At 27.7% G+C, this 21494-nt stretch overlaps 1 protein-coding gene across 1 annotated transcript; it reads left to right on the forward strand.

Moving 5' to 3' along the window:
* Positions 1-1898: 1898 nt before the first annotated feature.
* LOC107442391 (RuvB-like helicase pontin) lies at positions 1899-20207 on the forward strand. Its single transcript, XM_043051411.2, has 12 exons — positions 1899-2036; positions 4964-5111; positions 6588-6674; positions 7287-7419; positions 8577-8660; positions 9918-10075; positions 11236-11280; positions 12331-12499; positions 13611-13809; positions 15536-15638; positions 17307-17398; positions 19923-20207. The coding sequence occupies exons 2-12, from the start codon at positions 4971-4973 to the stop codon at positions 20080-20082; spliced, it is 1371 nt and encodes a 456-aa protein (XP_042907345.1). The 5' UTR covers positions 1899-2036; positions 4964-4970; the 3' UTR covers positions 20083-20207.
* The last annotated feature ends 1287 nt before the right edge of the window (positions 20208-21494 follow it).

The raw sequence follows: 21494 nt of genomic DNA on the forward strand, positions 1-21494 counted from the left end.
TTACTTGTCACAGAAACAATGTAAAAAAAATTAATAAAAAAGACCAAGTTTATAAATAATAATAAAAAATCCATTAATTAAGATAGCGGAAAGGATTTTTTTTTGTAATTGATATTGTGCAAAATAGAAGTTAATGTTTAAATATTTATGTTATGCATTAGAAAGTGAACAATGGTGCAGAGAAAAAAAAATATTTTTAGATTTATCAATAAGTTAATATTTTTTGAATTCGATTTTCTGTTGAGGGCTTCCTGTACAATTTATTGATTATTGCAAGTTTTAAAACAATCAAAATACGTAAAAATTTAAAAATATTTCATAAGCTTATATGCAATGAATGATATGTCAAATCTCAGACATAATACCTACCCATTATTTTAGTATGCTAAAAAAATTGTTTGCTCGCCTTACAAAATGAAATAAAAATTTTATAACACTAAAATATTTATTTTGGTGAGTACCAGATTTTTCTACAAATGAAATTTTAATGCCATTAGCATAAAATATTGTGAGATGAATACAATTTTAAGGATACAATACAATTTTAAGGATTTTAAAATACAAGGAATCTTATTTGCATAACTTTATTCGAAATTGTTCTTTGTATAGGAATTCTTGACAATTTTCTTTAGAAAAAAAAAATATCTGAAAAATACATTTTAACACTGGCCTTGAGTAAAACCTTGGTTACTGTCCAGCCAGATAACTAAATATTGCAGTTGTTTAAACAAACAACGAAAAGGTGATTCACTTTTGGAGCAACTGAATATTTTTTCTTTTATTATATTGCATTGCTAGATATTTCCATGATTGATTTTCTGCAAAAGTGTAAACTTCAAATATTTTAAGAAATAAGACTTGTTATTTTAAACTGAAACTGAAAGCAAAGACGTATTCGTGTATGCCTTTGAGGAAATTGAAAGGTGGATTTTCATTAGAATGACATAATTAGAAATTAGCTATACTGCGCCAAACGTACTGATTTTTGCTTAAAGACTTTACGAATTATCGGTCGAGTGAAAAACTGGAGTATATACAACATATCTTTAATGGACTCTAGTCTATGGGAGTCCTATATTTGTCCTATATTAAAGACCGAAAGGAAAGATGTCTAACAATCTGGAAATTTCTTTTTACTGCTTGCAATGTTTTCGAGAGTGAAAAAAGTCGAAGTTGAATGAGAATCGGATGCGAATGAGCGGGTAAAAATCAGTCACCGCGTTAAATTCGCGAATCCGGCTCTCAATAGCACGCTATACTTTTCCGCTTTCAAAAACCTCTATGCAGTGAAAAGGACCTTTAACTGAATTTATTTTCCAAAAAAATTAATTCCAAGTATGATTGTATAGAATGTATGATTGATCCTGGTAGAACACCAAAGTCAAGCATTATTAGCCGCTGTCATTAAGCTGATGGGTGACTAACTTAGATTAGCCTGCGTAGGGACCAAGGATGCACGGTATCGTTTCTCGTTAAACTGTTCTACTGTAAAGTGCTTGACTTCCCATGCAAGCTATCAAAGCGGAGGAGCCATCCCCTTTGCAGAGGATCAAAATTGTGATAGCACAACTTAACAAGTACCTACTTACCAAGTATGTTTTGGAACAATTATTCAAAGATAGGTAGGTAGTTACTTCCTTTACGCTACATTAGAGCTGCACAATGAGCTATTGGCGACGGTTTGGGAAATATCCCTGAGGATGATTCTGACCCTCTGCAGAGGGAATGCCTCTTCTTCTGTGGTAGCCCGACGATCTGCATGCGAGCACTTTACGGTAGAAGTGTTTTACGAGGACCGATATTGCATACTCTTGATCTTAACGCAGGGTGATCAAAATGATTATCCACTCACTTATTGATTACACTTAGCGATGTTTGACTTCGACATTCCTACTGGAATTCAGGTCTTTGTATTTAGTCCTCTGAGGGACATTATTGAAAGAAATAAGCAGCTGGAAACAGCTCTTTACATAATTTAACTGTAACTGGGCACTTAATGCGTGTTTGTTCTAATTTACGTTCTGTTTTATTTACCGGTAATAAAAATTTAACTTAAAATTTTCCATATAATACTTTTTTTCTCTTTTTCTAATATGGTTAAATTCTTTCATTTTCTGAAATGCTGGATTTTAGTTCTTGTTGTTAGTTTAATAATGCATTTGTGATTGAAATCATGTAACATTGTGTCTCTTAATGTATTACTTGTGGTCAAAAACTACATTCTTCTATATATGTATTTCTTGAAGAGTATACAGCTCATAGATATAATCTTTCTCGCATAATTGCTTCTTATCAAAGTCATTCTATAATCATTTAGATTTGCCTTGCTCTAATGTAACAATATAACATAGCAACACTATTTCAGGGTGGTAAAAAATTAAGTCAGGTTTTCTAATTTTTCATCACTAATCTGCAGTTTCTTAAATAATATATCAATTTCAAGCAGTAAATCTGATTAATTTAATGATGAGGCAACTATATAAGCTAAATAATACGTATTGATGTGACATTTATACTAAATTGAGAGTTTGTGCTTATGAGTACATATGAAGTATTTCGGTAATAGTTTACAATAGAATGCCCTTATTTGAAAAATTTTTTATGCTTCTGCAGACAGAAGTTTAAAATATTTTGAAGTGAGATTTCACAATAAAAATCAAAGGAAAAATTGACAATTTTGTATACAATAAAAGCTTCAAGTTACATTACTAGATTCTGAGGGCACTCTATCTAACATTTCAATTACCTCCACGCATTTGCGAAGAAAAGTTAGGTTGAGATATAACAATTATAATATTCAGTTTTTGTTTTAAAATTTTGTGTCAGAAGTTTTTTGTTTTCATGTATATTTGTTTTGCAAAATTGAGATTTTATGATTATATTTTTGCTGAATGCAATTGAGCATGTGATAATTCTAATTTACTTAAACACATGATATTCCAAAAGTATTTTAATTTCTGTTTGTGCAAGGTTTTTTTCTACTTTGTGGTGGCTATCATACCTATCTATAAATAAAATTTATTAAATAAAAATCTTTGAATAAAAATCATTAAATAAAATTTGTTACTGTTTTTAGAATATTTGTTTTATATTCATGTGATGATTGTGGTTAAAATTTTTAAATTATATAGATATTTATATACAAATATTATAATGCGTTTAAATGTGAAAATTTTTCATTTTACTATTCACAGAGTACTAAATCTGAACCCATTGACATAACACACACTTACACAATTAAATTGTTGAAATCTGAAAATCTAAAAAAGTCTGACAAGGGAAACTAGGGAAGTGTGACTCGCCAAATTTGAAATAAACTAGTGGGATGTATGCCTTATGAGGAATGATTTTAGGGGGCAACATTTGTTTCGACCCATAGAAGGTCCTGTGTGAGATAAAAAATAATTCAATGTATAGAAAAATCGGTATTTTATTACTTCAATGCAAACTGTTAGTTATTGTAATTGTCTCATACTCCAATAAATTTGTAATTAATTGGTTAGTTAATTAATTTGCTAATTAATAAATTAATTAGAAAATTAATTAATTAATTTTTAATTAATTAATTTATTTAAACTTACATACTCCAATTAATTTGGAAAATTTTTTGAAAAAAAAATTTAAAAAATTTAATGTCAATTTTCTTTTAAAAATTAACCTAACAGGTTTTTCTGAAAAACTACTGATATATAAAATTTTTGAAATCAATTTTGACAATAAATATGCATTATATAGTAGAGATAATTACAATAGAGATATTTACAGTAACTAATAGTCTGCATTGAAGTAATAAAATACCGATTTTTCTATGCATTGAATTATTTTTTATCTCTCATAGGACCTTCTATGGGCTGAAACGAATGTTGCTCCCTAAAATTATTCCTCATAAGGCATACATCTCACTAATTTATTTCAAAATTGGCGAGTCACACTTCCCTAGTTTCCCTTGTGAGTAACATTGGTAGCTTGAACATTTTTATTCCTCTTATTTTTTTATTATTTATTAATGTTATAAATAATTAAGAGGCAAGTTAGTGACCCAGAAAAATCTCTGAAAAATACTTATTGGTGTTAATACTTATTTGTATTTATACTTATTTATAATAAGTTTTACTTATTGGTATTAACAAACCTTTTTAAAGCTTTACTTTTAACTCATAAGCCATAGGTTCCTTGCGATTTAATAGTAATTTTGCATGAAAATGACTCAAAATATTTATTACATATTTTTTGAATCAAAAAATTTTTTTAATTTATATTCACCATATTAACAACGTTTTTAGTGTTAGTTATAAAAGTATTTTTTCTTTAGAATTCTTTTTAAAGATGAGGAATTTTTTAAACTCAAGAATTTGATTTGTAGGTGTATCAGTATGTGACTATGTATCTTTATATTATAATGCAATAAGAAATTATGTAGAAATACTACTGATTTTTTTTCTTTTTTTTTGATATTGATGTATATAGACTTTAAAAATTGGCATGTTTTTAAGATTTTATTGCTGTTTTTTTTTTAAACTGCATAGTTAATCTGATGTGTTATTAATTAGTCTATTGTGTTAATGTATCCCCAAAAATGTATATATATACAGTAGGGAACCGATTATCCGGAACGATCGGGACCATCGTTATTCCGGGTAACTGATTTTTCCGGTTTTCTGAATCGCTACAAAGAGCCATTTTTTATTGTTAAACCCAATTAAAAAAAATGTTTAGAAATATTCTTAAAAAGAAGAAAAAATAATGAACACTAATGATTATTTCCAAAATGATGGTAAGGTAAACATCTTTAAAAAAAGAAAGAAAAATCCTAAAATCTTATGAGGAAAAAAAAAATTTTGTTTTTAAATATTGCNATATATATATATATATATATATATATATATATAAAGTATAACTTCTATACATATAGTTGTATACAATATGCTTATATTTTATATGATAATTTATCTTCCCATTTCAGATCAAAGATGAAAATTGAAGAAGTTCGTAGTACAACAAAAGCTCAACGTGTGGCAGCTCATAGTCATATAAAAGGATTGGGCCTTGATGATAATGGCCATGCTATTGATATTGCTGCTGGTCTTGTTGGACAAGGAGGAGCCAGAGAAGTATTGAAATATTTTTTAAAAATTCTTAATTTGCTTTTATTTCCTGAATCCTTCAGATTTGTATTCAGATTGTAGTGTTACAATGGAAAATAAGACGTGAGTTCCATAAATTTATTTCAAAACTAATACAGAAATAGATTGAAAAACAGAATCTTTATAAAAAAATCCATAAGGGCTGAATTTCAAACTATAGCTAGAGACAGTTTTTAAATACATCTGATCTAAGCTCTGTTTTGCTAAACTATGCTTGTTACGTTACTAGCTCTTTATCTTTCTGAATCCAATTTGTCATAATCTTGTTAAATAAATTATTTTAATTACGTTAATGCGTAAGATTCTATTATAAAGTGAGACAGTCAGATATAAATAATTAAAAAATTTAATTTGTATATTAAATTTCAATTATAGTGTAAGCATATAAATTTTATCTTTCAGTTTAAGCATAATTTAAATTTGTAATGAATTTTGTTCCTGTATCTCGATCAATTGTAATCTTTAAGTGAACTTCATTTTGTATGTTTCCTTAAGTTTGCTACTAAACTTGATTATAGATTTCCCTAAAATAATATTAGACACTTTCAGTTTTTATCATTTTTTTAAATTTCTCTAGAAATTAAGAGGGGTTATTTTATAACTTTAGCAATGTTTTGAGTTCTGTGATTTCTCATACTTCTCTTCTCAGCAATAAATTAAGAACTAAAAAATGTTTTTTTTAACTCTTTATGTCAGAAATAGTGCAATAAGTTTTTAACTTGTATCAATTGCTTTGGTAATTTTATGAAATAACAGCATGAAATTTGTTAACCTAACTTAAATATTAATGGAGTTATGGAAATTTCTATGAAAATTTTTTTTTAGCCGTAAGTTTAAGCATTCAATAAAATTAAACACATTTTTGGAGCAATTCTAATTAATAATAGTTATTTTAAAACTTGAAGAAAAAAAAAATCGTTAGAAACTGCACAAGGTGAGAGCATTTAGGATAGTTCTTTTATACTGTACTTGCGCAGAAAACATTAAAAAAAAAATTTCTTCATAATTTTCTTGTGAATCGTACTAAGTAACAAATGAAAAATGTCTGTTTTGAAATTTGGAAGACAATGTTTAATATTGCAAATTTCATTTTGTACTGTTAAACAAGATTTATTAAAAATGGTATCAGCATAATGGAATCATCCCCCACAAAAGCATGTTTTTCCCCCATGTTTTCTTTCCATATAACATCATATTTTGTTGTATGGATGATTGTAATGTGTTATAATTTATAATTAAATTTTGTATTACAATACAGAATAAAATTTGGGGGAAACCTTTTTATTCTTCAGAGCTTTCTTTCAAATTTTACATAAACTACTTAGAAAATTGCTTGCACCATTTTAAATTTTCAATCTGTAATCAATTGAAATTTCTCTAAATTAAATTTAAAACTTTTGATATATTTTATGGTGATATTTTATTACTTTCTGTTAATTACAGGCAGCAGGGATTGTTGTTGACCTAATAAATTCTAAGAGAATGGCTGGCCGTGCTCTTTTAATGGCAGGCCCGCCTGGTACTGGAAAGGTAAGGTATCTCTATTATTTTTTTCTTGTATAAAATATTAAGATATTAAAAATAAACCCTGTAGTTTAGAGCTAAAAAACTATTCATTGTATTTTAGAATTTTGTTAAATTCAAACCATTAGTTTGCTATTATTGTCAGTGGGCATATTTAATTTATAAATATCAATCTCAGTCGTGGTGGCTCAGGTGATAGAGCTCTTGCCTCCCATTGAGGTGACCCTGCTTCGATCCTAGTGATAGCTGGTCGATTCAAATTCCTCACCAGGCTTGCACCGACCACAGTGCTGACATAAAAATATCCCTCACTGGTAGATGGATCATGGGTTAGAGTCCCCTTTCTGTCAAGCTAACCGTGGGAGGTTTTCCTCTCCATGTAACGCAAAATGCGGGTTAATTTAATCAAAAACTCCTCCACTAAGGCAAATTTCTCCCAATACTTGATTCTGGAGTACCCTTTTTTTTTGGATTAGGTTCAAAATTACAAGGCATCCAAGTTAAGCATTAGTAGCCGTAAGCCCTAAATAGGGTCGGCTGTTCAACGACTGTTATAAAAATAAGATACCAATCTCAATGTTACAGGCATGTGTAATATTTTTATTCTTCTATTTACAGACAGCAATTGCTCTTGCTATTGCTCAAGAACTGGGATCCAAAGTTCCATTTTGCCCAATGGTGGGAAGTGAGGTGTATTCCTCAGAAATAAAGAAAACAGAAGTGCTCATGGAGAATTTCCGTCGTGCTATTGGTACTTAAATTTTGTATTATTTTTTATTGCAGTTTATTGTTATTTTATAAATTCTTAATCTATATATTCAGCTGCTCCCTGTAAATATATCTAGGCAAATCATTTTTAATTTTTATTTAGCTGTTAAGGAATTTAAAAAGTTAGTGTAATGGTTGGGAGACGAGACCAAACTTGCTTTGTCCTTAGTAAAAATAAACATAAACTTTTAAAAAGACCAATCTCTACTAAGTCAACTCTTAGCAGTCTATGTGATTTAATTTTTAAAAGAGAATTTTGATTTTATGATTAAATTATAGATTTCTTTTTCATTTGTAAAGTGGTGCAACTGATAAGTACTTAAAATATTAGATTTTTTTTAGTTTCAAGCTTATGAACTTATTTCAGGCTTATTTTTGAGTTTCAGGCTTTTTTCTTGAACTGTAAATCTAGAAATTAGTTATAATTTTAAATATGTACCATACTTAATACAATAGAGATTCAATTATCCGGGATGCTCGTGATCTCCGCTGTCCTAGGTGTCGGAATTTCCTGGTTTTAAAAGTTAAAAAAGTGTCGTTCGTCAATGTTTTATTGAACCTACATTACAATAGAAAGGAGTAACACATTTTATAAAAAAAAAAGGCTCCTCTAAATTATATAATAGTAAAAAAACAACATTTAAAAGAATAAAAACATTTACAAGTTTAAAAAATACAAAATTAACATATTTACTTTTTGAAGATAAATTAAAATTTTTTTTATATGTTGTTCCCTTTGTTGGTAACTTACGTAATTTTTTTATCACTTAGGAAATTACTGTAATAAAAAACTATTGATTTTGTTAAGTATAGTAAATTTAGATACTTTTTAAAAAAATATTTTTTATTTATACTGCTATTAGATAACACATTATCGAAGAATATTAAAAATTAGTAGCATGTTTTCCATGTTTTGGTGCTGTAAAGTCAAAGCAGTTTTTCTTTTACTTCTACATCTTAATGGGTTTTAAGCATAGTTTTGTACTAATTGTTTTGGCTATTGTTGCTATTATTTTATTGTTTGTAATGTTTTATTTAGTTTTAGTCTGACAATTGATGATAAAAAAAGTAATAATAATTTTATAAATATAGACGTTATTTTTACAGATTTATATTTATGATAATCTTTTATAAATTTAGGTTTAAGAATTAAAGAAGTCAAAGAAATTTATGAAGGAGAAGTCACTGAGATTAGTCCTGTTGAAAGTGAGAACCCACTTGGAGGTCAGTAACCACAGTGAAAAGATATTAATGAAACAAAAAAGGGAAAACATTTAAATATCTAAGTTAAGGAACATGTAATAGTTAATTGTAGGTATAATTTATTCTGCCTGACCTTATACAGTAAAAAGTCCCGTATTTGGAATTGACAATTTCAGAAAATAGATTGTTTGAGATCTTTAAGGTAAGCAAAGATCAAAACATACATTATCCATTAAAAAAAAGATAATGAACATCAATTTTTATACATTAATGTATTGTTATTAGTTAAATGGCATTAAATTAACTAAAGAATGTTTAGTATGATTAAATAAATGTCACTAGTAAAATATTTGAGAGAAGGAAAAAGTGTGTATTGAGGATAAATGTAACTTGATCTTTCATAAATAAAGGCAACCCCCCCTTCATTTGATGCAACTATTAGCAACACAGATATTTAGATAAAAAGTAGCCTTAAAAGCCAAGCTTTATATTGGAAAGGGAAAAAAAAGGAAAGAAATAATAGAGTTGCCACTCCACAGGGAGAATAGGGAAAACCTGGAAAATACAAGGAATTTAAAAACCACCAAAAATAACAAGAAAAAGGCAGGGTATTTTGAGTTTTTCCTTACAAACTGGGAAAGTACAGGGAATTTTCTTTCTTATTTTTATCTTTTAAAAGTGGTGACCACTCAAACCGCAATCTATGGGATATGTAAAGATATTTCAGCTATACTAAACTATTTCATTTGCTATCGCATTATTTGTTTTAAGTATGTTAAGCTGTTCCTTATTTTTGTTTACCCAGCAACTAGTATAGGTCATTCAATAGCACAGTGATTGTGTGCTTCCTCTTAATATAATGTGTATAATATGTACAGGGAAAGCACTGGGAATTTTTTACATTCCAGATTTGAGTTACAACCCTGTTATATTGGGGTGGGTAGAAGTTAAGATTAATAGTGTTTTTTTTTCTTTTCTAACTAAGTAGGTATGTTTTTTTACGTGTTTTGAAAAAAAAAATCAATTATTGAATTAATAAATCAAAAGATAAAAAAAATTAAAATAAAATAATAATAAGAAAAATTGCTTTCATTGCTGATTTTTCTAGAAATGATGATTCACCATAAGTTATTTTAAATTTATAGATCAATTTTACTGAATTGTGTATGCATTTAATAAGTAGTGTGTTCTATGAAAGTAGTGTACCATTATTTTTTTTTATCTACATTGTAAAATTAAATCTAGTTATTATCTTAAATAACTAATACATAATTTTAGGGTATGGAAAAACAACTACTCATGTTGCTGTTGGATTGAAAACAGCTAAAGGTTCTAAAAAACTAAAACTTGATCCGACTGTTTTTGAGAGCATACAGAAAGAAAAAGTTGTCGTAGGAGATGTTATTTACATTGAGGCTAACAGTGGAGCTGTTAAGGTAAGTCTTTAACAGCAAAAATAAAAGTTTTATTAATGTGACCGGACAAAGATAATTTTTTTGTCTTACACATTTTCATTTATTTGTCGATTGTTTTCATTACTGAATTTCAGTATGCCAATTGTTTTATTTATTTGTTATTACCTAAAAAATTCGTACTACATAAAAATTTTGCATTAAAATGAAATTGATTTGTGAAGCATTTAAAAAGCAATTTCTAACTACAAAGTAATTTGTACTTAAAAACATTAATATTTACTTAAAAGTTTTTCTCTTTATATAAAGTTTTTGATTCTTTTTTTAAATACTATTTTTTGATTTGTAAAACTGTTACAATTATAAATTAGTCTTAGAAAATAGCAATATTTATCAAAAACAGTAACTGCAATTGTGCCAGCCCATTGATTTCACTTTCATGTGTAGGAGTAGTTTGGCAAAGTGTGTGTATTTAAATCTAGAAATATGTCTGCAATCTTGTAATAACTGTCCAGATGTTTCATTTTGGTTAACTTAGGTAATGTGACTGAGTGTGATAATTTGATAAAATACTTATTTTCTTCAAAAATTTTATCAAGATTAACCTATAACTTACTTGTCAATAAAATTATAATATCAATTAAGTTTTGTATTGTATGGATACAGCTCTTATTTATCTTAAAAAGGATTCTCTTTAGAAAGAAAAAGGATTCTCTCTTGTTAACCTGTGGAAAATTATGTAAATTCCTTCAAATAATTAATATTCTAGGTTTCATTTTATTCATTGAAACTAGTAAACAAGTTTTTAATTTTAAGGTTAGAAGTATTTTGAAATTTGAAAAAATTGCCTAAGTTTAGACGTAAGAATGTTTAGAATGTTTATTTTCCTAATTAGAATAATATTACAACCATACTATTTAGGCAGCATCACTTTTTTCTATTTTACTTAAACGCTTTAGTTAAGTGTTTATTTATTTATTTTTAAGGTTGTGAAATTATATTGTATGCTTTATAAAATTGTATGTATTTTGAGATTTAAAAAAAAGTTGGTTAATTTGAGAGAAAGAATGCCTTAAATGTTTCTAATTAGAATAATCTTACAACCATATTATTTAGATAGTATCACTTCTACTTTATTTTAATGTTTCAGTTAAGCTATTTATTTACTTAATTCAATATTTCAGAGACAAGGGCGCTGTGATGCTTATGCAACAGAATTTGACTTGGAGGTAAGACTTTTTTTATACTTATTATAAACCTCTGAAAGTCTTTTAAATAAAGTAAAAATTAAATTCTTGGATTGCTCTGCTCCTTTTCTCTATTAATTTCGTAAATGAAATGAAATGTCATGTAACATTTTTTTATTGCTCTGTGTTAAATTGTTTTGCATATTATGTTTTTTTTTAAAAAAAATGTCTAGGTCTGATTTTTTTTCCTCTTTGTAATTTATCTACATGACTGGTATCTATTTAATTTGGAAACTGTGAATGCGTTCGGTACTGTAAAGATTCCAATTAAATCATGTAAATTTACTAGGAAAGTATTTTTGAAGGAGTTTTTGAAATTCAGAGAAAAATATTTCTATGTTTGATCATTATTGAATATAGTAAGTGGAGGGGGAAGAGATCTTTTTATTTATAGCAAATACGATTGGTAAGCATGATATACAGTAGAGAACCGATTATCCGGAACGATCGGGACCATCACGATTCCGGATAACTGATTTTTCCGGTTTTCTGAATCGCTACAAAATGCGGTTTTTTTAATGTTTATAAAACGAAACTAAAAAATTATTTTGAAATAGTTTCAGAAATATTAAAAAATGATAAATAATAATACGCTTAAGTTTAAATAAGGAAAGAAATTATGAAATAAAAATTATATACAGGCTTATATATGTTATTAATGTTATTATTAACATTAATAACATATATAAGCTATTTGTGCATATGTGAGATTCGTCTACAAACGGCTTTTGATCCGTCCTCTAAATCAGTTCTTTCGTCAACTCGATACGCCGTATGCTCTAAATAACAAAATGGGCTCAACATCTTGCAGGAAAAAAAAAAAATTTAATGGAAGAAAATTAATTTCCGGTTCCGAATTTTATTCCGGTTATCTGGTTTTCCGGTTTTCTGATTTCCGGATAAGAGGTTCTGCACTGTAATACAATTCAGAACATATGTCTCCAAAAAATTTTGTATTATGACTAAAAATTATTTTAGTCTTAATAACTGAAGTAATGAGATTTTAAATTCATTTAAATTATATTTTGGCAGGCTGAAGAATATGTACCTCTTCCTAAAGGTGATGTCCATAAAAAGAAAGAAATAGTACAAGATGTGACTCTACATGATTTAGATGTAGCAAATGCCAGACCTCAAGGAGGCCAAGATATTTTATCCATAATGAGCATGTTAATTAAACCTAAAAAAACAGAAATCACAGGTAATAACATATTTACTTTATTAAAAATGCTATGTGAAAAGCTTGCATAAATTAACTTAACAAATATTGACTTTCTTAAACTGTGGTATATAGTTTAAATGTTTTTACTTTTTGAACCTATATTGTGTATATGTGCTATGATATAGGAATTCTGCTATGTTAAATTTTTCTACTGGGCACTTAAAATTTGCTTCTCCTATTTAAAAAAGAAAAGTGACTGCTTATTTTAAGTTTGAGAATTAGTTAATGAAAAAATTTAAATTAAAATAATATAAATAGCTTAACATATTAAATAACAGTTAATATATTAAATAATAGTCTTAATAGCATATTAAATAACAGTTTAACATTATCTTAACATATTAAGTAACAGTTTTAAACTCTTCCAATTGGAATTACATATTCCTCAAGCTTGAGATTTCTTTTACTTCTAATCTGAGGTCTATTGTGATCATATTACATGCATTTTTTAAAAATAAATTGTTAAAAAAATTTACTTTTGGGTACATTTGTTTTATATTAACAGGGCAAGATATGACTTGGCAGCATATAATATGTTAGTTCCGATTCAGAATTGTTGGGTTAAAAAGAAAATTAAGATTACATTTATTAATCTTATAAATGAACTTTGCCTGATTTTTAAATATGAGCAGATTTGTGTGAAGTTACAAGGTTGGTCTAATCTGTACTTACATAGCTCGAAAATATAAGAATTCAACAGTTAGTTATACAAAGAGTTCACTTTTCAGACTTTTCACTTTTTAAGAAAAGCTTGTAAATAATTTGAATGCTATCCAAATATTCACTTTTTGAAACACAGGATTATGTAACCAAACCTTTATGAAATACTAATCTTTAAATAATACTTTTTTGTGCAATGGTATTCATGGCTTTTCTTCTTTAAATTGTTGAATTACATGTCCTAAATGTGATAGAAAAAGTAGCTTAAACCATGAACTTATTTAAAAATATTTACATTATGCCCTGTTATGTTTTATTAAGTTTTTACATTTCGGTAATGACTGATATTAATAATTTTTAGGCGCTTAGTTTGTAAAGTATTTTTTGTAATATTTGTTATTTTTTCATTTCCTCACTCTTTTCTTTACAGATAAATTAAGGAAAGAAATTAACAAAGTTGTTAATAAATATATTGATCAAGGCATAGCTGAATTAGTACCTGGAGTTCTTTTTATTGATGAAGTTCACATGCTTGATATTGAATGTTTTACTTATTTACATAGAGCGTTGGAATCTTCTATTGCTCCCATAGTCATCTTTGCAACTAATAGAGGCCGTTGTAATATAAGGTAAAAATTAATGATAAAAATGGTCTGTAAAAATAATGAAAAAAATTTAATTATTTGTTCTAGCTTTATATGCATAATTCATATAAAGATTTTTTAATTTTTTAAAGCTCTCAATTTTCACAGATTCTATTTGAGTAATCAGTTTTCGGCTTGCTTAATTTTTGTCGATTTCATTGTAAATTCAAGTGATGTTTCAATCATTTTTTAAAAAATTTATGACTGTGGCCATGTGGTTTTTAAATTCCGATACATTTATTATGATATTGCAACTTGTGAGTTATAAGTCATGCATTTATTTGATCACTTTTTGACATGCTATATTTGTGCAATTTCATTGTAAATCTAAATGATTTTCTTTCCTTTCTCATAAAGACAATTAATACTACACTTCCTACATGAATCCTGCGTTTTTGTTACAATATTATTATGGCACACCAGTTTCAAATTGCCCTGTTATTGCAACCTGAAAAATTTTAAAACTGAAAGAAAATGCAAATTTTTAAACTGCTCATTGTTAGTAATTGTTTTTTAGTTTTTTGTAGCTTAGGTGATTTTTTTTAGGAAAAACAAAGTTCCTTTTCAAAGTTTCCTTTTTCAACATTCATAAAACCTCTAATAATTCAAGAAATAGAAATAATATCTGAACATAATACCAAATAAATATTGAATCTTATTTTATACTACACTGAAGAGCCAAAAAAACTGGTATACCTGCCTAATATCGTGTAGGGTACCCACGAGTACGCACAAGCGCCGCAACATGACGTGGCATGGATTCGATCAATTTGTGAAGTAGTGCTGGAGATAATTGACACCATGAATCCTGCAGGGCTGTCCATAAACCAGTGGGAGTAAGAGGGGGTGGGGATATCTTCTGAACATCACGTTGGAAGGCATCCCAAATATGTTCAATAAAGTTCATATCTGGGGATTTTGATGCCCAGCGGAAGTGTCTAAATTCAGAAGAGTGCCGCTGGCCACCAAAATCCCCAGACATGAACATTATTGAAAATATTTGGGATGCCTTGCAACGTGATGTTCAGAAGATATCCCCGCCCCCTCTTACTCCCACTTATGGACAGCCCTGCAGGATTCATAGTGTCAATTATCTCCAGCACTACTTCACACATTGATCGAATCCCTGCCACGTCGTGTTGCGGCGCTTCTGCGTACTCGCGGGTACCCTACACGATATTAGACAGGTATACCAGTTTTTTTGGCTCTTCAGTGTATTATGGTTTGTTTTAATTTTTGTTTAAACCCTATACATTTTCTTTAATTAAAATATGTATGTACATTTCATTCTGTGAACCTTATTTTTTTTGTTTTTGTTAATATTTTCAAATCAATTATTGATAAATAGGGAAAAATTTTTTTAGTAAAAGTACCAGTTTTTTCATTTTTTAATGAATTCTAATAATTAAAAGCCTTTAATTTTCTGCAAGTATATTATTAATGTTTTGAATTAAAAAACTTTTAGTGCTTAGAATACTAATGTTTTTAAAAATTATATCATATTTGTTACCACCATGTGCGTGGCCTTTCGTTAGTCAACCTGCTGCGTAAGTGGCCCTTCGCACAATAAGGTAGTGAATTGTTTTATTGTGGCTGTGACTTTTTTAGTAACATAAATAATACTTAAATGTTAAATTTGCTAATAAATTATCTTTTAAAGAAAAATGTATTATAATTTAATTGCAATAATGAACACAGTGGTAATTTTCAGGGGTGCAGAGGATATAATATCACCTCATGGTATTCCTGTAGATCTTCTGGATAGACTTATGATTATTCGTACCTTGCCCTATTCAAGCTCAGAAATGATTCAGGTATAAATATATAATATCAGTTATTTCTTATGTCTTTTTTTTATATTATTATGTAAATTTTTGTGCATAGAAAGTAAACATAAATAAAGTATTTTTTTAATGTGTTACAACAGGGTTCGAAATCAACTATGACCACCATAAAATAAATTATCAGTAGTTTCTTAGACTAGCAATTCTTGTAAGGGATGGTGTGCTTTTTTTGATTTTGTCACAAAATATATTTCATTATAACTGTGAACATTACACATTTTCTGTATCTTTATCTTTTTATTTAAATTCACTTTATTTTTATTTATTATTTTGAAAGAAAAAAAACGAACAAACTTACAGATACATATAAACAGACCTGTGAAAATGTGCTGGAACTAATTATATCTTTTAGTTACTAGTCCTGTGCCCTAGTGACAAAATTTTCTTAATTTCTATCTCTTAACAATTTCTTAAACCTTTATTGAAATTAGGTTACTTCTGATACTTAACTTAGTAACCAATACTTAGATTACTTCTGATATCTGATTACACTGGAACATCATACAGATTACTTTTACCTGCTTCCTTTTACAGATTATGTGATAATATAATACATATAGTAATATATGTTACATTAAATAAGAAAGCAAACAAAATACATACTATTTTCTCTAAAGTTCTTTTGTCGATGATTAATTATACTATTTTAATTTGAATTTACATTTTTAATTATTTCTCTTCTGTAGCGTATGCTAAAAAAATAGATTTTGGCTAGCTCAAATTTGTAAATAAGTACAAGGAAGTTATATCAAATATCATTAGTCAATCATGCGGAATTTTTATATACTTATAAATGATTGCATTTTTAAAATAATTGTTTATGTTATAAATTTTTAATAAAAAAATGAAAAAGAATCCACGAGTTTTCCAAACTAGCAATATTATGCAAAATTATCGAATAACATTTGGTTGCAAATAATTCTAATTATTTAATATCTATTAATTCTAATTATAAAAAATAATTTAAATTATTTCTAACATATTTAATAGGAGGTCATTGACATGAATTATCTTTTTCAAGAATGATCAGTGTTCTAAGTTTAATATAAGAGGAAATAACATTTTGTTAATTAATTAGTTATTTAATTGAATGATATTTGAAATGCTAAGTTTGTTCATAGTTTCTTCATTATTTAAATATGAATTTAAAAATTGAAAAGAATGGATTTGTAAAGTTATTTGTCAAAGGTTTATTATTATTTTTTTAAAATTTAAAACAAATTTTATTTTCCTTGCACTAAAATCAGTGTTAAAAATGAACTATTTTATTTCTATAGTATTTTTAATCCTAAAAAAGTTGAAAATTACCATTAATTTACTAATCTTTTAACAATCAAAACTACCAGAATGAAAAATATACTTAAATAAAACTACTTTTTTGAACTAACTATGCTTTTTGTTTTTCAATAAAGACTAATTCGAATTAAAAAAATAATTACACACTTAAACTATATCATTTATATGACTAACTCATGTTATATCAAAGTAATTTATACAGGAAATAAAAAATCTGTGAAGTTAGGCTGTCGGTCTAGTTAGCTATTAAAGGAATGAATGAAAAAAATTTAGAAAAATGTTAATCAAAATTTTCTCTTTAAATTTCTTTTCTTTTAAATAATAAGGTATATTTACTTTTAGATTCTTAAAATTAGAGCAAATGTTGAAGGCATTACTATCGATGAAGAATCACTATGTACTTTGGGGGAGATTGGACTGAAAACTACTCTAAGGTATATGTGTTTTCTAAATGATATATTTATTCTTCAATGTTATAACATGTTTTTGATAGTGCTTAATATTCATCCCATAATTGAATGCATAGAAAGAAAATGATAGTTCAATGCTTTGTATATAATTTTAAATGAGATTTCTAAAGTATTAAAATAGATTTTTGTACTCTAGGTAATTAATATTATCCCTCTAATGTAAATATGGAATTAATGAATATAATATGAAAATGTTGAATAGTTAATGAGTATGGAATAGTTATCTAACATAGCAAGTTTTGCAGCTTATTCTTTATGCATTCTCCCTCTTACTATCCATGAGTTGACGAAAAAGAAATTTCATGTAGCGGTTTGGAAAAATTTCTAGTTTACTTCCAAAATATGACAACAATCAGTATAAATGAATTTTTGCCTTCATACCAGTAGCATTGAACTCGGCAAGTAAAATTGCCATGCCACTAATATGGCGACATTTGTCGACTAAGGGTTAAAATAGCTTTAACAGTTTTGTACCTGTTTCCCATTTAATTGTAGATTACAGTAAAAATTTCTGATTTATTATACAATAAGTAGAGTAATTTGATTTTTTTCATGAATAAAGAAACTTTTGTAGACGAAGGGTTAAAATAGCTTTAACAGTTTTGTACCTGTTTCCCATTTAATTGTATAATACAGTAAAAATTTCTGATTTATTATACAATAAGTAGAGTAATTTGATTTTTTTCATGCATAAAGAAACTTGTTCTCTTCTTCCGCCCCCCTCTTTATAATGGGCAGAATTAACTGTGCAGATAATGAGCTAAAAATTACCGAGCCATTCATATATTTCAAAAATAAATTTTGTTTAAGACAATGGAAAATCCCATATCTGGAATCGTGAAACTTTCAGCAGGTCTTGAAAATTGATTTTTCCAGATAATAAGTAACTTTTGTTACAGATTTCCACATGGTTTTTATAATCTCGATATTTTAATATGTCATTATAACATGCTGGAAGTTTTGAATGGCACATTTCAGTTAGTAGTAATTTCTCCATTAGCGACGATTCCCCAGAGAATCCGTGTGGCTTTGAAGATCGTTTTTCGGTAGTTGTTAAAACAGATTTTCACACATTATTTTGTTCATCCGCGATTCCACATGGATTTACAATCAAATTTTCTATCGATTATCTATGCAGATTTTTATAGTTTCCTAATAATACATTGTCACTGGAAATTTAAAATCGCGCATTTGTAGAATAACTTTATTGTTCATCTAAGTTTATCAATCCCATTTTCAACACTGGAATTTCCGCACAGTTTTTAAAATTTTGATTTGAATTGGTAAAAATCATAAAGAAGTGAAAAATCAGAGGATTCTCATACCTGCAGACTATTTTTTAACAGGTCACAAATGGGAAAAGAATTTTTTATTTTATTTTGATTGTTTAAAAGTGTCTAGTAAAAAGATCCTTCCGTTAAACAAACAGACTTCCGAATATGACTCTTTGAACTGTAATAAAAAAATCTAAAACAAGAAACAGAATTGTGTAGATTTTTTTTCAAATAAAACATCCCTGTAATTTAAAGTGAATCTACTCTTCTCTGCTGATGTTCTTTTCAAACATTATCAATACTATCCGGATGTTTCACTAATATTCATAGTTTATTCTTCTTCCCTAAGTTTTACTCTAATTGCTTGTGTCTTTTCAACACCTCTTTTAGTGTGCTTATTGAGACAAAATGTTCAGTTATGGAAAATAAATAAAAAAAGAAAAGAAAAAGTTTTGTTTATTTTGATTGTTAAAAAGTGTAGAAAATAAAAGCTTCCAGTAAATGGGCATCTGGAAATGGAACTTACTTACCTTTAAATCTAATACTTACTGCACGATACACTATGATGAAATAGCAATTATTTTACCTTCTAAGTGGAGTAAGATACTTTGAGGAAAATACAAATAAGTGTTTGTACCTGGCAGCTTGATTCATTAATTTTCTTTTTCTTCCAATTTTAAATGAATTTATTTCTGTTTTTAAAATTAAGTTCTAGTTCAATTAAACAACAATAAACTTTTAATGCGACACCTGATTAAAAAACTTTAATCTCTACAAATAGTAAATAACAGTCAAAAATAGACGCTCCAGAGTTGCCAGGCGTGAATGAGGAGAAACAAAACATTTAAAGTTGCCAACTTAAAATAGAATGGTAAAAGACAAAACTAGAAAAACCACAGTGGCCAAAAGGATAAAAATCGGGGTTAAGGGAATTTTATACTTTTTTCCTTGTAAAAGACATTAGTTCCTCAACACCTCTCCTTAGCGTGTGGAAATGCATTTTAACTTGATTTGCTCCTCTCGGCCGCTGTAGTTTTTCATTTCTCGGCTGTTTTGTTTCTTACCTTTATTTTTCCATTTTACGTTGACAACCTAACGTTTTTATTTCAGATCACTTTAGTTTGTTGAAAGTATTTAAATCATAATTATTAATTTCAGTGCAATCCTACAAAAAAATGAATAAAATATGGACTTGTTTTGCTCTTATTTTATAGATATGCTGTGCAGTTATTAACTCCAGCTAGTTTGTTGGCTAAAGTTAATGGAAGAACATCAGTTAAAAAGCAAGACATAACAGAAATAGGATCCTTATTTAAGGATGCCAAGTCTTCTGCAAAACTTCTTATTGAACATAGTGACAAATATTTGAAATGATTTATATATATGTTCAATGCATTTGTTTATTGCATTCATTCATTATTCATACTATGCATTGCATTTCTGTTGTAAATTTCTCTGTTTTTCTTTAGTGTATGTAATAAAGAAAAGATTTTAAATAATTTATTGGTTTTTATACAGGATGAATTTACATTGACTACAAATAGGACAGATAATACTATACATTAAAACCTAATTTTTTCATACATTCTTTATGAGCTTCAACTAGGCTTTGGCACTTTTCTTCTCCATTCTCAATTAAGCTAAAAATGAAAAATGTATTTTAGTGTCAGGAAAGGGAAAAAGAAATGTAAATATGACACTCAGAAACCTTTGCATTGATCTGCTAAGTATGAAGTAAAATATCTTTATTCAAATGTGGCATTTGACAGGTTCACAAGTTGTTTAATACTACAATACATGCATTATAAAGTAGAAAAGATCTAAGTCACCCACCATCATGCTATTGGGTCCTTACATTTATTTTATGAGGGAAATATGTCTATCGAAATTTTTTTATTTTTAAACAAAGTTAAGCTTAAAGAGATGCCCAATCTAACCCTAGGGCAAAATAAGATTCAAGTTTGTTTAGTTCAAAAGCTCTATCCCCTGAGCTGCCAAGGCTCTTTTGGTAGTTATTAAAACAGATTTTTACAATTGCAAGGTTTTAACATGATAATATTTCGTTACACGAACTTCATATCATGCATTTTGTTCTTAATTATTGACGATTCACCTGCAACCCAACACGTATTAATGATCTCATTTTTGTTAATTATTGCTACATCATCATACACTTCCAATGATCGCCTGACCCCGAACTTTTACGACGTCATCCTGTGACATAACTAGATATGAACAATAAGCATAGATTTAACTGCTTTGACATGAATATTGATCAGATTTTCAAATATCAGGATCAGGACCCATCAGATCAATTTTTTTGCTTTTAAGATTCTACATAGCTGTCTTACAAGTTAACAAAGCATCTTGCTCATGCTTAAAACGTAAGACAAGCGCTACAGCTAACATTACATAACTCTCCTTATTATCTTACTTTCAGAAAAAATACAAATCTTTAAACTCACATTTATAGTTACATATTGCTTCTTTTTCTACCAACCTTAAAACACATCAGAATCATATCAATTTACTAACAATAGCAGTGTAAGAAAAATTAACACAGCAATATTAAATTTTAGTAACTATTAAGAGTTGCTTAGTTTAACATATTAAAAATTTACTTAAGTTTCAAAATGTATAGATTGAAACCCAAAACTAATATGTTTCACACATTCAACAGAATTTAACAGTAAAAATGCATTGCAAATAGTTATCGAAGATTTAAATTTATACAATCTCCTATACTATACATTACTCTCACTATGAAAAATATTTAAACTCTCACT

Source organism: Parasteatoda tepidariorum, chromosome 4, assembly GCF_043381705.1.
Source record: "Parasteatoda tepidariorum isolate YZ-2023 chromosome 4, CAS_Ptep_4.0, whole genome shotgun sequence".
NCBI classification, from domain to species: Eukaryota; Metazoa; Arthropoda; class Arachnida; order Araneae; family Theridiidae; genus Parasteatoda; species Parasteatoda tepidariorum.

Excerpts from the sequence above, each read along its gene's own strand:
- LOC107442391 (XM_043051411.2), top strand. The coding sequence starts at position 4,971 with ATGAAAATTGAAGAAGTTCGTAGTACAACAAAAGCTCAACGTGTGGCA. Across the intron at positions 5,112-6,587 it reads GACAAGGAGGAGCCAGAGAA|GCAGCAGGGATTGTTGTTGA; the intron begins GTATTGAAATAT and ends TGTTAATTACAG. Across the intron at positions 8,661-9,917 it reads AAGTGAGAACCCACTTGGAG|GGTATGGAAAAACAACTACT; the intron begins GTCAGTAACCAC and ends ACATAATTTTAG.